At 42.9% G+C, this 14,959-nt stretch overlaps 1 protein-coding gene across 4 annotated transcripts in view; it reads right to left on the bottom strand.

The window, feature by feature from the left end:
- Positions 1-4,294: 4,294 nt before the first annotated feature.
- The window catches only part of Reck (reversion inducing cysteine rich protein with kazal motifs), a 77,992-nt gene continuing 67,327 nt past the window's right edge, over positions 4,295-14,959 (bottom strand). For all 4 annotated transcript variants that reach the window (XM_078047815.1, XM_005326269.3, XM_078047816.1 and 1 more), the window contains 6 exons: positions 14,182-14,353; positions 10,578-10,770; positions 8,662-8,872; positions 7,911-7,984; positions 6,835-6,990; positions 4,295-5,898 (listed from right to left, as the gene is read on the bottom strand). In XM_078047815.1, the coding sequence (XP_077903941.1) occupies positions 5,674-5,898; positions 6,835-6,990; positions 7,911-7,984; positions 8,662-8,872; positions 10,578-10,770; positions 14,182-14,353 (1,031 nt within the window). In that variant the 3' untranslated portion in view covers positions 4,295-5,673. The remainder of the gene's footprint in view (positions 5,899-6,834; positions 6,991-7,910; positions 7,985-8,661; positions 8,873-10,577; positions 10,771-14,181; positions 14,354-14,959) is intronic.

Genomic DNA, 14,959 nt, shown 5'->3' with positions numbered 1-14,959 from the left:
ATGAGGAGTAGATCATGTCTTACCTTACCCCTTGGCACTGCCCTCACCTGCTATGTGGTATTTCTTCTTTTTGCTCCACTTTCTTCCCTAAATCAACTCAGCTCTGTTCTCTGTTCCCAAGCTGACCTACAGAGCTACTCCACAGGCCCCCTTGCCTTGGGTTACTTTCTCCACGCAGCTTCCCTCTCTTGGGGTTCTGCTAGTCCCCTCACCCCACTGGGTCGGGCTCGGGGGAGTTCACAGGCCCACTGTTACCGCTCATGTGCTGCCCATCCCTGTGGTTTCTCCACACCTATCGGCCCACTCCTTTGTGAATAGTCCCTTTACCAAATCTTCCTCAAATTCATCCCAACCTGGTTGGGCTTTCTGTTTTCCTGTGGGGATCCCGACCTATATAAATGCTTACCTGCCTTTTGTAAAGCAACTGCTCACACCTGCTACAGAGTTCAGTGGGAGACTGGGAAAGACAAGAAGGTGGTCCTTAGGATAAAAGAATTGTCACCTGATTACCTGGTAGGATTCTGACCAAGGTGGGGTTTCTGCATGTGAACGGTCAGATTGGGAAAGACCCATCAGCAGACAGTGTCCCAAATATGAAACTAAGCTTCCCTGAACTTCTCCTCTTAGGGGCAGTGAGGTAGCCACCTCCTCTGCCATTGTGGACAGAGGAGGGACCCTCTCCGGATTACAGAAAGACCCATGTACAGAGATGGCTGAATGTCTGGTAGAGGCAGAGAGAGGAAGATGTGAGGCTTTTCCTTTTGTTTATGTTTCCAGGTGTTTTCGGGGGAATGTGTATATGCCATTATTATAGAAAAACAATACAGTGAACTTTGTTTTGGAAGAATGGAAGATGGGGAGCACAGGGGGTGCTCCTGCCTTCCACTCATCCCCAACAGCTTAACTGCCAAGGCTCAGCTCCTGGGTCTGGCAGTTGCCATCTGTATACATCAGGCACTGTGTAAACAGTCCTAGAAAGCTCTGGAAGACGGTGGCAGTTGTTTTTATGATTCCTGTTGCTCCTTGAACCTGTCTCCCTCGACCCATCTCGCCTGTCTGACCTCAGTTGACCTGCTTTGCTTGCCGCCTGGCACTGTCCTCTTGACCTTGTCTTGCATGACTCTATCTCCAAGAAGCTTCCTTGTGCTAGGGAAGGCCAGACCTGGCCTCCAGCTGTGGCTTTGCCCTGCCTTGGCATGTGGCTTCTGCCCTCAGGGCCCGTTTCTGTGTATACAGTAGAAATCCAACCTCAGCCCCAAGATTGGTGGACTAGGGAAGGACAGTCCCTAGGAGCCATCCCTCTGATCCCTCTGCCTTCCCTTCCTCTCAGCTGGCAAAGTGCACAACACAGGCCTCTTTGTAGCCAGGAGAGAGGGAGGAAGCCTCCTGGAGAAGGGTCTCCTGTCTCTCTGAGAAATAGAGCACTCTCCAGGAGACTGTGTAGGCTTCACTCCACCAGCCCAGTGCTGGAGGAGAAGCCTTCAGTCAAATGAAGGAGAATAATGTTTTATGTCAAGACCATTAATGTCCTGGTGGGTTTAATTCTCCTCCAATGGTCGAGCTGAAACAGACCCCGCTAATCCTACAGGGAGGGACTGGCCCAGGGGAAGCCTGGCCCCCACCCTGGCGCAGTTTGTGTTTCCTTAATAGAACCCAGATGTAAAAGAAGTGTTGACTTAACTAATACACAGACCAGTAGGTGAAGTCGATGGGCACACCCAGCACATCAGGGTTATCCAGCTGGTCAGTGTAGCTGGAAGGGCAAGGCGTTGGCTGCCACTCTGGTGTAGCATTCGAGCCCAGCACAGCTGACATGCCTCACACCTCCCCTCCCAATGTGTCAGCTCTGCTGTCCTACCGGCACAGAACAGGACTCTCCCATTCCCATACTCAAGCTCTTCCTCCTGTTTTCTGCCTTTGCTCAAAGTCATCTGGCAGAACCTCCTGATTTCCAGAAGGCCCAGCTCAAATCAAACCTTCTGTTAGAAGCCTTCTGTCTTCTCCCTTGTTAGAGTCTAGCTTCACTTCCTCATGTTTCGCATGGCATGTTGTGTGTGCAGTTAAGATTACCTACACTAAGGTGAACCGTAACTAGGGGAAGTGCCACTCAGCAACTCTTTCTTGGTTGACAATATTCTTCCCAGGAACAAACAAATGCCCGACAACTTATATTGAAAATGTCCTCATGAGGGTCGTGGATATGCCTCAGTGGTAGGGTGCTCTCCTAGCATGTGTGAGAAGTCCTGGGTTCAATCCTAAGCACCAAAAAAACAAACAAAACACCCAAAAGGCTTCACGACTGTCTATGAACAATGCCAACAGTGACATCATGCCAAGCTCACTGACTCCTTGAGAGGTGAGGCTTGCCTCTGTTGGGGGCATGGAGGTCAGACCTCTCACCCCGTCTGCTCTGAGCAGTCACTCATCTAGCCTAGGCTAGGGGAGGCAGAAAGGGTGTTCACACTGAATATGGGGTGTAAACTTTAAAATAACCAGGAGAGAGATCTGAGAAATGAAGTGAGGTTGTTTAAATAACTGGAGGTTAGGAATAAAGTTATGGAATCCAGGAGAAGGTGTTGTGGGGGTTCTACTCCCTGCTGGGAAAATGGGTCCACATGGTACATTCAGGAAAAACGAGTTGTTTCCAAATTTATACTCTAGCAAGTAAAAATTGCAAGAAGACTAACATTGAAGCAAAAGCTGTTGGTGGACCTGCAATGGCACTTTGCCTTCCATACTTACCCTTCTGAACCCTGCCTTGGTTTGGGCAGCAGTGTACACAGTCCTTGGACTAAGCCAGACATGGCATGGCCATCCTATTCCCCCTGGGCCAGGGACTGTTCTAGAGGTGGGAGTACAACTCAGTCCTGGCCACGGAGGTACAAGGAATAAATGTGGATGAATTTCTGAGAAATATTTTTCTTATATATAAAAGACACAAGTGGCAAGGAAAAATCACTGTGGCTCTTGTCCCCTTTCTTCTTGCTCAGAACACTGTGCTTGGAGTTCTGTGGACTTGGTTTCATTACCCCGGTTTGTAGAAGACTGAACTCACTTTCATGCAGTGACCTCACTCTCTGAATTGTCTTCCTTCTGCACAACTCCTCTCCTGGGCCCCCAGGCCTTCCCTGTGCTAGCCCCTGGCACACTTACAGGATACAGGTTCCCCAATGTCTTTCCCTATAGTTCCACTTCTGTCTCATGGATCTCAAGTCTTCTGCTGGAGAGCCATCCAGGAGGGGCTCCACGTGCTCTGGTGCTGGGAAGCCATTCATAGTCTGTCCCAGAGGCAGCCTGGTGTCCATGGCAGCCAGAAATTGAAGAACATTATCCCCCCTGACCTATCCTGGGCTTCTTTCTCCTATCACCATATTTGGAGTTCTCATTCATGATTATGCTACCAGAAACTTTAGATCTTTCTCCCCCTTGAGATATCCCCACAAACCCCCAAGGCCAAATCCCTTCGCAGCTCCCTAATTTTCTTTTCAGACCATGAAACTTCTACTGTTTTTCTAATAAAAAAATTTCCTCAGGTCTGGCCGTTGTCCCACCTGATAAGGAAGGACCTCTGTGGTAGACTGTGTTATCCAAAATACTCATTGCTCTTGCCTACAACACACACAGACACTACGGGAAGATTTTACATCTTCATCCTTGGAATTCAGGAGCAGCCCTGTTCCTTTCTTTAACCAGTAAAATGTAGGCAGGAATGACAGTGTCACTTCTGAGTAGACTTCAGAGTCAGCTTGTGTTCTGTGTCTCTTTTCTCCCTTTTGTGAGAACACTGGAATGGGTCCTGGAGTGAAGAGAGGGTGAAGAGCTGCAGCTGACCCACAGTGGACAAGTAGTGAGAACAGCACAGAAACTTCTGTGGTTGTAAGCCATTAAGGTTTCTGGGGACTTAGCCTAAGTTGATTGATATTACCCCTCAGGTCCTCATCAGTAGACCCTGCATTCCCATATTATAGAGTCTTTGTCTCAGGATGTGCCCTGGAGCTGACACATCAGGCCCAGGGAAGTGGGAAGTAGAACTACCTTGTCTGTTCCCAGGTCTCAGAAGGCCTGAGCTCTCTCTGTCCTGAGGCCTAAAGCTGGGGTCTCTGGACCTGGCTCTGCTGCTATCTGTCCTTGGGTCATGCATGAGTCCATTTGTTCTAGCTGCGTTGCTGTCCTGGGACCCTTATACTAGGATAATAACATGCCATGGCTTCTTATTCCAGAGTAAAGACACGGCTCACCCAAGGTGATCAATAGTTTCATTTTGAATGTACACATTACTTGGAAATACACATAATCATATAAAATTATTTTTATTAAAATAGAAAAGCTTTCTAGTATATCGAAGACATTTATACAGAAATGAGCAATTGCAACAAACATGCTACATCAGCATTGAGATATTCTGAAAACTTTAAGTGCCCACTTTTCAACAACATTTTGGTATAATAAGCATGTCCCTATATGTTTCAGAGGGTACATATAATACTGAAAAAATACTTCATGTAAAAATCTAAGCTCAGGTGCATTCAAACAAGAAGTATTACATTGAATAGCTTATTTCAAACTGTGAAACACATTCAAAGAATCCAATTTCTGAGACAACATGCAAACATTTTAATACTCAGCTTGACATTTTTAAATATATAAACCACAATTCTTTATACTTCTATATATCAAAAAAGAAAGTCAGACAGAATATTTATCTACATTGTGCACATCACAAAAAGCAAATGTGTCTTCCTGAACGGAAAGTACTGGGTTAACACACATGATTGTCATTTTACAAATATGGCTATTCACCTTCTTCATAATAAAATAGAAAAATCATGTATTATTTACAAGAATTACTAATTATTTCACTTTTTGGCAATCATATAAGTAGCAGCAATTGGTTTAAAGATTGATGCTTAAAAACTCTAAATTTAATTCCATGAATACAGAAGAACATATATCTGGTTACTGTAAAAAATGCATGATGTGAGATGCTCTGATGAGATGTAAGTTATCTCTTTCACAAAAGTCAGGGGCACAAATTAGTGACTACTAATACTGTCACAACATTTAATTATATGAGAGTCATTTGGTCAGCTTGCTTTTGCTTAGCACAATAGATGGGGTCCCGAATTAAATTTCTATAAATTAGCTTAAATCTATCTTATGATTTACATGATAATTTCAAAGCTCTATATTTCATACTAATAGCAGTGATTCTTCACTGGACTTCCCAGCTTCTAGAATAGGTATTTGTAAACAAAAACATACACAATGGCAACCTTCATACTTAAAGGAACTCTGAAATGAAGTTTCTGAGATATGAGCCTGACAGTGGAGTAAGTTCTCTTTCTAAAAAATGAGCATCTTATTTACCAGTGATGTTAAATCTGCTTTAGAGTGGGGACCCATCTACTGAGCAAAATATAAGTCATGAGGCAGTGATCCACCAGAGAGAGCATTCTCTTTCATTAGTATTTGAAAGAATGTATTTTAACATTTATAAAAACAATAAAAAACCCTACTAATATTGGCAGATTAAAAAAAATACTGTGTGGTGAAAAGAGGTGACATGTGCTTTTACTTGGCCATTATTCAACTACCGACCAGCAGTCCTGAATGAATGTCTTTCACAAGGTAGGAAAGTTGGGTCAAGGAACCCTTTGCACCTTTTGTGGGCAGTCAGTGATGTTTCCAGGGCAAGTGCAAGGCAAGGCCCAGGCTGAGGAGGAGGAGGGGGAAGGAGTGGCAGGGAGGCCTGGCCCTGATGCTGGCTGAGGGCAGGCTGTTGGAGACCTGCACCTGGGAGATGATGAGGGCAGAGAGAGGGACGTGGGATGCCAGAGTGGGGCTGTCAGAGTTGATAAGGGATTCGATCTTCTCTGCTTCCTTATTGCAGGCTTCAATCTGCAAAGGGAAAATAAAACCCTTTCAATAACAAACCAAAGATTCTGTGCAAAGGTCTAGTCAGGCAAAGTCCATAATCTCCAAAGAAGTGTGACCTCCAAGGGTGTTTGCTTTCTTTCTGCCCTTCTTAGCCCAAGCAACATTTTGTTTTAGTCTTTATTTATTACATAAATATAAGAGTATGAATGGAAATCGGAAAAGAAATGATCCATAATGCCACTGCCCTAATTAAAAGATTGTTTTCATTTTTCCATGATGCTTTTCACTGATTTTCCAAATTATTCAATGTAGTCATGAGAATGCACTTTTAACTCTTCTTTAAATGTGAGCTGAAAATAATTCAATTCAATGAGAATAATAATGATGATGGTTCACAATCTGCTGGCACTTGCCCCCATCACCGGAGCCCTCATTATTTTGATGCTAAAACTTGAGCTTATGTGAGTAAGGTTCCACACGCTTCTAGACTGTGAGGAAGAAAAACCAGGACCCATAAGACCAAATCTACATGGATCGTCCTCAACAGCAGAAGTGCATCCCTCAGGAGACTGGAGTCCATTTTGGCTTTGTCACTGCATGACCTGTGCCAGCCCCTTCCTCCCTGGGCTGCAGCTGCCTTGATGCAATGGGTGGATAGGAATCTATGATTTCACAGACTCTGTCCATCTTTGCACACTCTGAATCACTGTACCTTGACTTCTCCCCTCCCCTGTCTCCTTTGAATTGCACTATCATTTGTGTACTAGGCCTCAGCCACCTGGAAAACATTCAGTCATCAGAGACTGCCTTGTTTTTCTCCTTCCTGCCCTTCCAAACTCCTCAGGCGCCTCCATTTCCTCACCCATGGTCCTTCCCTGATCCTGGTTTGTGCCTCCCCTCTCAAGTCCACCAAACTTGAAAGTGAAACGATGGCTGTACAATGTGTCTCAGCCCCACCTGCAAAGCTTTTGGATAATGATCGACAGGAATGATGAGGATCACAATTTCAGACTCGATGCTGAAGTATCCAAATACATCACACTGTGGGACAGACACGTGCATGCGGATTTTCTGAAGTATCTCCAGAACTGTTATTGGCTTTTTGTTTGTTACCTAGAAAGGGAAAACATTTCTATCACCTGAAAATAAGAATTCCCTAACACTGCCTGGGTCACTTGCTTTAGCTGCCAGCTGAGGAGACTCTTTGACCAAGGAACCCCCAGGTGCCAGGCCCCAAAAAGACTCTGCTGAACAAATCTTCAGAGTCCATTACAATTGGGTTTTTGTGGCCAAGATAAATACTCACCAGAAGTGCTTTTTAAAAAAGTAACTGTTCTGAGTTAGAGTCTTCAGGCACATAAAGCCTTCCTGTAAAGATATTTTAACCAAAATGGGAAGAATTCTCTAGGTAGTAGCAAGTGTTGGCTACTACATTTCTGGAGTCATTTCCACAAAAAGGAGCAAAAAGAGATGGCGCACAAAACAGAAAGGGGCCAAACTATCCAGGGAAGGTGGTGGGTTCTGGAAAGTCCCTAGGAGGAAGGGGTTCTGGTGTGAAGGGAGGTGACCTTAAAACCATCTAGTTATCTTGACCTGGGTATTTTGAGCCCCTACCAAGCTCATTGTGCCAGTGGGGGACCTTTTCTAAGAAAGGCTTAGTTGACCAATGTGCATGGTTGGGTGTGGAGGGAAGAGGCACAGGTTGGGAGGCAGCCAGTCTGGGCATAAACCCTCATTCCAGTAATTATTAGCTGAACAACCCTAGGAAAGTCTCTCTCTCTCTCTCTCTTTTTTTTTATATTTATTTTTTAGTTTTCAGCAGACACAACATCTTTGTTTGTATGTGGTGCTGAGGATCGAACCCAGGCCGCACGTATGCCAGGCAAGCGCGCTACTGCTTGAGCCACATCCCCAGCCCGGAAAGTCTCTTTTTTGAGGATAGTTTCTTCATCTATAAATGGGGACAATAAACTCTATTCTTGAGAGATTTAGCAATAAGTTTGCAATAGTACCTGATACCTAAAGCAATTTACCTTAGCAATAGTGTCCAGTTTTTCTTTGTCAAATAAAACTCTTAACATTCCAGCACATAATGGGCAACAAGCACCTGTAATAGAAACCATTTTGCATGAATTCAGAATTAAAATTTCAAATTAAAAAAAATGGTTTGTGAAGTGACCAACACTTCATTCTGGGCTCCAGCTATGCTTCCTGATGACTGCTGTGTTCCCCAACCAACTTGAGGTCTTATAACTTGTTTAAAAAATTGACTGCTTACAACTGTCTGTATGAAACCAGACTTTTCTGATTATATGCAACTAAGCCAATTAAATCAGATACTAAGGTCCATCTAAGACAATAATTCTCTTCTGATTTCTCAATTTCAAATGTCTGTGTACATCAAAACTGCTTTGATTATTCCTCTCTTAATTACTGATTCTTTGTTCACTAACTTTTGATAAGTAAACACTATGCATTTAAACTAGTAACCCTAATTTTATAACAAAATACAACAGATGTTTATGTTTTGGTGTTTGGTATAAGATTTCACTTGAGAAAAGCTGCCTATTATTTTGAAATCACTGGACTAGATAGATGATCTCTAAGGTAACACATAACTTTTAAGGTTAACCCAGTGTGATGTGTCTAAAAAGCCTATGAGTTTCTTCCTAATTTTTGAAAAAATTTAATCAGTCAAATATCTTCTCAGTGGTTCACTATCTAGAGGCAGATAAGTAAGTTTTCTCAATTGTACCCTGCCCACCCCAAACGTTGCCAGCCTACCGGGTGGGATGATGGGTTTGCACCCAGTTGCAGAGAGCGAAGGACACTTCACTGCAGCACACTCAGCGACAGAACTATACTCTGAGAGGACCCCAACAGCCTGGCAGGGCCCATAGTAATCCACTGCCACACGATCTGAGTAGGCAGCACACATGCTGCTATAGGTCTCACCGTTGTGCCCACAGATGGGCTCTGTGGCTCTGCAGAAGGGCTGAGGGCAAACGAATCACATTTAGCCTGGAAATCTATGGTGCACTTTTCCTAACCAAGAGTACCAAGTCTATTTTCAGGGAGGAAGAGACATAGATGTAAATTGCAAGGGCTCTTTTAAACTCTTGAGATGGGCTAAGTGGAGGTGTGGAAGCAATAAGGTTGTCTGAAGATGAACTGAAAAGATTGTTTTTCTTAGCCTCTCTGTTGTGTGCTCATTCCATGTGAACTGATTGAAGACAAAAATATCCACCTCTACTACCTCCTCCCCTCTGCCCAGACTTTTCTTACTACTCAGGAAGATGTTTGAAAAAAATAAGATCAGTCATGGAAATGCAGAGGCTTCATTATTCATGCTGAGTACGAAGAAGGAGAGGAGTGGAGAGATCAGTGGGGCAAACAGAATTTAGACCCACCAATTAGGTTAGGAATATATCACAAAAGTAAATCATAGCTAAGAGGAGGGAACAAATAGAAAGAGAAGATTAGGAATTAAGAGTAGATACTTTCAAGGGCTGGGCATATAGCTCAGTTGATAGAGTGCTTGCCTCGCATGCTCAAGGCCCTGGGTTCAATCCCCAGCACCAAAAAAAAAAAAAAAAAAAGAGTAGGTGCTTTTGAGCTGGGTAGGGTTGTGCATGCCTGTAATCCCAGCAGCTGGGGAGGCTGAAGTAGGAGGATCTTAAGGTCAAAGCCAGCCTCAGCAAAAGCCAGGCACTAAGCAATTCAGTGAAACCCTGTCTCTAAAATAAAAATTACAAAAAATGCCTTGGGATGTGGCTCAGTGGTCAAGTGCCCCTGAGTTCAATACCTAGTACTCCCCCCAGCACCCACCCCATCCAAAAAAAAAAAAAATAAAAGAGTTATACTGTTGATACTAATGGAGCACAAGCTTTGATAGAAAACCAACCTAGCAGACAAGGTGAAGGAACTTTTCTAATGATGAGGACCAGGGACTAAGAAGCAATCAGGGTAGGGCATTCTGGGCCCCAAGATGAGAATCTCCAGAAGGTGGATCAGCATAAAAACAGTGGTGCATGTGAGAAACCTCAATGTGCTTGCCTAGGGGTTATTTATTTAAGATGAATGCAGACTCCACAGCCCTAGCAGATTGAGAGATTAGCTAATGTACAATGTTGTAGTGAAATTTTCAATAACTTTTCAGTATCACAGGAGATAGGACTATGGTGGGAACTGTGGGAAATTCTTTTTTTTTTTAAATTATTATTTTTTCAGTTGTAGATGGACACAACACCTTTATTTTATTTATTTATTTTTATGTGGTGCTGAGGATGGAACCCAGAGCTCATACTTTTGAGGCAAGCCTTCTGCCACTGAGCCACAATCCCAGCCCAGGAAAGCTCTTTTGTTTGTTGTTTTAACTCATACTCCTCCAGATTTGTTTTCTATTGGGTGAACCACAGAACTATGGAAGTGAAAATGATGGCGACCATGCTGGGGTGTGAAACTTGAAACTCTTTTCCTAGGAGCAGGCTGCAAGAAGCCATGCTCTGTGTTTGCTTATACATTAGCCAGCCTTCCAGAATTATAAGAAAGAGCTGGTCTTTTTTAGTGGAGGACTGGGTTCTCTAGTTTCAACAGTATTCACAGAAGATCCTCAGGTGGTCTTACTGCTGACTCATCTGTCAAAGATCATAAACCAATTCTACGTCCAGTGCACTTCGGTTTATCAGCCAAACAATTACCTGGCATGGGCCTCTGTAAGACAGGCTTTTTCCTCTTTGGTATAAAATGCAAAGATTATTGTGTTCCATGTGGTCTGTGTCACAAACAGGATCACGGACTTGGTCACAGGCAAGCTGTCTTGGCACACACTCATATTGACTACATCCAAATTTATCAAAAGTTGTCAGGCAGACTTGTGGTTTGGATACGCATCTGAAAAACAAGAATGTAACACCATGAGCCAGATGTAGTGGGGGATTGTGGTGGGCCAGAAAAACCCTGGACAAAGCATAGGGAGCTGAGGAGAAAGTAAGAGATAAATCAAAACAGCTCCGTCCCCCAAGGAGCTTATGTAGAGTGTGACAGTCAAGCAAGCAGAGAAAGTAGGTTATGAAGTAGAAAATGACACATGAGCCAGGCACAATGGCACACACCTGTAATCCCAGCTGCTTGGGAATCTGAGGCAGGAGGATCGAAAGTTCAAAGACAGCCTCAGCAACTTAGTGAGGCCCTCAGCAGCTAAGTAAGACCTTGTCTCAGAATAAAAAATAAAAACAGGGCTGGGATATAGCTCAGTGGTTAAGCACCTCTCGGTTCAATCCCCGGTACCAATAGTACCAAAAAAGAAAAAAAAGGAAATGACACATGAACTTCTCCTGGGAATGAGACACTGAGTGGAGAGCACAGGGAAAGCATCAGGGAGGGGGTGTTCTAGATGGAACCAGGCAGGTAAGGAAGGTCACCCCCAGGCTGAGGGAGCAGCCATGAACACAAGGGTGACACTTGAGGATGGAGTGCTGGGGAAGAGGCAGATGACCCCCAGGGCAGGAGCCAAGGATGTAAGCATGGGACAGAAGTGCTGTGATATGAGGCCAGCAGGTGGGTTGCAGTCTGACATTGGAGGCCTCACAGTCAATAACAAATAATGGGTGCTTTGTCAGCTTGGCTAACGTGAGTCTGTCTTACAGAAAGGCTTCACTCTGTCCTAAAAAATTCAGGTCTGTGCCTATAAGACTGAGTGCTTGAAGCTGGTTAGTTGCAACCAGTGAGAGAATGCCACCAAAGCAGGTCCTTTCTGGCCAGGGCGTTTCATTCTCATTCCTGACTCCTTAAGAGGGGTTAGGATGATAGCTTATTCTTATTTTTCTGCTTTCCCAATTTTTGTAAGGGGTATACAAGATTTTTTTATATGACAATAAGACCCATGAAAATGGATATTTGAAATAATAAGATATGCAAATATTAGTAAAATAAAAGGAGGGGAACATAGTAGCAAGTGTTATTTTATCTTGAAGGAGATTTTTTTTACAGAAATTACCATCACCACCATATTCAGTTGTCTTTTGAAATGGTTTTATGGAAATTTAAGATTAAAAAATTTTTTTTTTTTTGGTACTGGGGATTTATCTCAGGGATGCTTTACCACTGAGTTACATCACTAGTCCTTTTTAGTTTTTATTACTTTTATTTTTAATTTATTTTTATTTTTTGGTGCCAGAGATTGAATCCAGGTGTGCTAAACCATTAAGCCACATTCCCAACCCTTCTTGTATTTTGAGACAGGATCATGCTAAACTGCTGAGGTGGACTATCCTCCTGCCTCAGCCTCCCGAGCCACTGGGATTTCAGGCATGCACCACTGTGCCTAGCCTTTTTATTGTTTATTTGGAGACAGGGTTTCACTAAGTTGTTGAGGGCCTCGATAAGTTGCTGAGGCTACCCTCAAACGCGTGGTCCTCCTGTTTCATCCTCCTGTTTCAACCTCCTGAATTGTTGGGATTACAGGTGTGCATCACTGTGCCTGGCTAAGAGGTTTGAAAAGGAAAAATGGAAGAGAATATTTATGTTAATATCCATTAACATGGAAGGCATGATAGCTAAGAGTATTAGGAGACATTTGGTAATGTGGGTAGGAGAAACTTGAATACTTTGAAAATATAAAAACAAGAGGGGGCTGGGGTTGTGGCTCAGTGGTAGAGCACTTGCCTAGCATGTGGGAACCACTGGGTTGAAATCTCAGCACCATATATAAATAAGTAAAATAAAGGTCCATTGACAACTAAAAAAATAAAAATAAAAATAAAATCACTAAAGAAAAACAACAACAAAAACAAAAAACACAAGAGGATCATAGGAATAGGCTGAGAATCTGGGGAACAAATGAAAGTAAAATGATCAGGGTGAGGATGGCCTGTCTTGGTTGTTGTTTTGTCCTAATTTTTAGAAATAAATGCCAGCTGCCTTAGTAGATACTTTACAAGTGAGTATAATCTTTTGTTTTCTAAATATTTTGTTTTGAACGGAAAACACAAGTCCACAATAAATCTGAAAAATACAAAATGACACACAGTGAAAAATTAGTCTTCCTCTTATTCTTGTGACCCAACCATCTAGATCCCTTTCCCAGAGGCAACTACTCTGAGCTATTTCTTATGTATTCTTTGAGAGACATTTTATGGAAGTATGAGCATTTACATTTGCTAATCCAAAGGACATAAAACCAGGATTGGGCCAAGCTGCTCTCCAGAAAAGATGTGGCAGTTCTCTCCCAACCCCATCTTGTGTGAGAGGATTTGTTTCTATACATATTATCAACCTTTTTGTCTTTGCCAATCTGATAAGATGGAAAATGGTACACATTTGTAGTTTAAATTTAATTTACATTTTTCTTAATATGAGAAGGGCTAATAAGCATTAATAGATAGGCCAGATAAGTTCTTCAAATTCATTTAATTTTCTTCTAGGGCATAAATCTAGATTACATTTCCCAGGTGTCTCTGAGAAGTTGGCTTTGTTCAAGTGAGAGTTCTAGATAATGGAACATGGCTGGAATAGTGATGAGGTCACTTTTAGACCTGTACCAAAAAATCCTCACTCTTTCCATACTACACCAGGTTTCCAGGATGAAGAAATATTTGCTTATTTTCCACAAAATCTTTCATGAGGAAAGGACTGTGGCACCAGTATGTGGACTGTTCAGGTCTCAGAAGGAAGCAATTTACAAGTCTCTCAGACACTTGCCCTCGTGGCCACCACATGCAGAAATCTATCAAGGCCAGGTTTACTGTCTTCTGAGCTCAGTGAGGAGACTGTAGAGAAGGGAGCCCTAAACCAAATAATTTCAAATAATATTAAGTTCCTGAGACTGTCCAAACCCTAAAAGGAGGCATATAAATAGAACAAAGTCTCCTTTGATGATCAGGCATAAATAGCTGGTAACAAAAGTACATCCATTTCTCTTGTTTCCTCAGCTACTTTCCTCATCTTACTTTCTGTTTCAGTCTTAGAATTGCTGAAGCTCCCAGCAGACACCACAATACCTCCTCATCTCCAATAATTACAACTCCAGCTCCTGTTGTTGTCTGCCTTCACCCACACCAGCTTTCCTCTCCTATAAACTGGCCTGCATTTTTCTGTTCATTTTCATAGATTCAGCTGAGCAACATATAATCCAGAGGCTTTCCCAGATTCTGGGCTCCAATCACACTGCCAACTAGCTGTACTCTCTTTCCCTCCACACTCTACGCTCTTTGGGTCAGAGATCACTTTTTCACTTTTGTATTTCACCGATGCTTTGTAAGTGCTGGTCTTTGGTTAAAAAAAATAAATGGCCATTTGACTTACCTTTGGTTTTTTGGGCAGGGGTTAGAATTACATGGGTCTTTTGAGATGCACGATCCAAACTCAAACTGATGGTCCTGGAGACCCACACAGCGAGCAATGCAGGCACTGGGGTAAGTGCGTCCATTCTGCCCACACACAGGGACAAACTGATCTGCACAGTTACAGGGCAGACCTGAGGGAGGAAACAGTCTCAAAAATATGTATGTGTTTTCTCTCCTTCCCCTCATCTGTCCTTGTGAAGGCAAGCCATTAACAATCACGTGGAGGACTCATGTTAAAACAAAATTATAAATTAAATCAGAAAAAAAAAGCAAATAAAAAAAAACAGAACTTCCCAGCAATCACTGACAGGGTTTTAAAGACAGTAGGCGCTGAAAGAGTACAGGTAGGAAGAATAAAGCATGGATCTCCTGATCTGGCATATAAAATTTGGAATTAGGATGTTTAAAGTCTGGCTTGGGGGATTTCTTGAATATTAAAGGGTAATTCCAAAAATAAGAGAGGGCTGTCAGCTTTACCTGTAGGTTTCTTCCACTTGTCTCCTTGGGAAGGAGGAAGAAAAGAAGGTAACTCGGGAAATTATTGTAATTTTGAGACAAATTTTTTGAATGTCTCTTTCTGAATCATGCTTGGATTGGGTCACTGAGTCATAAGAAATGTGATAGAGTTTGGGGCCAACAGAATTCCCTGCTAGCTAAAGAGTCATTGGCATATGCTGGGGGATATGGCTCAGCAATACAGTGCTTATCTGGCATGTATGAGACCCTGGGTTGATTCC

Source organism: Ictidomys tridecemlineatus, chromosome 4, assembly GCF_052094955.1.
Source record: "Ictidomys tridecemlineatus isolate mIctTri1 chromosome 4, mIctTri1.hap1, whole genome shotgun sequence".
In the NCBI taxonomy this organism is placed as follows: Eukaryota; Metazoa; Chordata; class Mammalia; order Rodentia; family Sciuridae; genus Ictidomys; species Ictidomys tridecemlineatus.
This window is presented reverse-complemented; position numbering and strand designations above follow the sequence as displayed.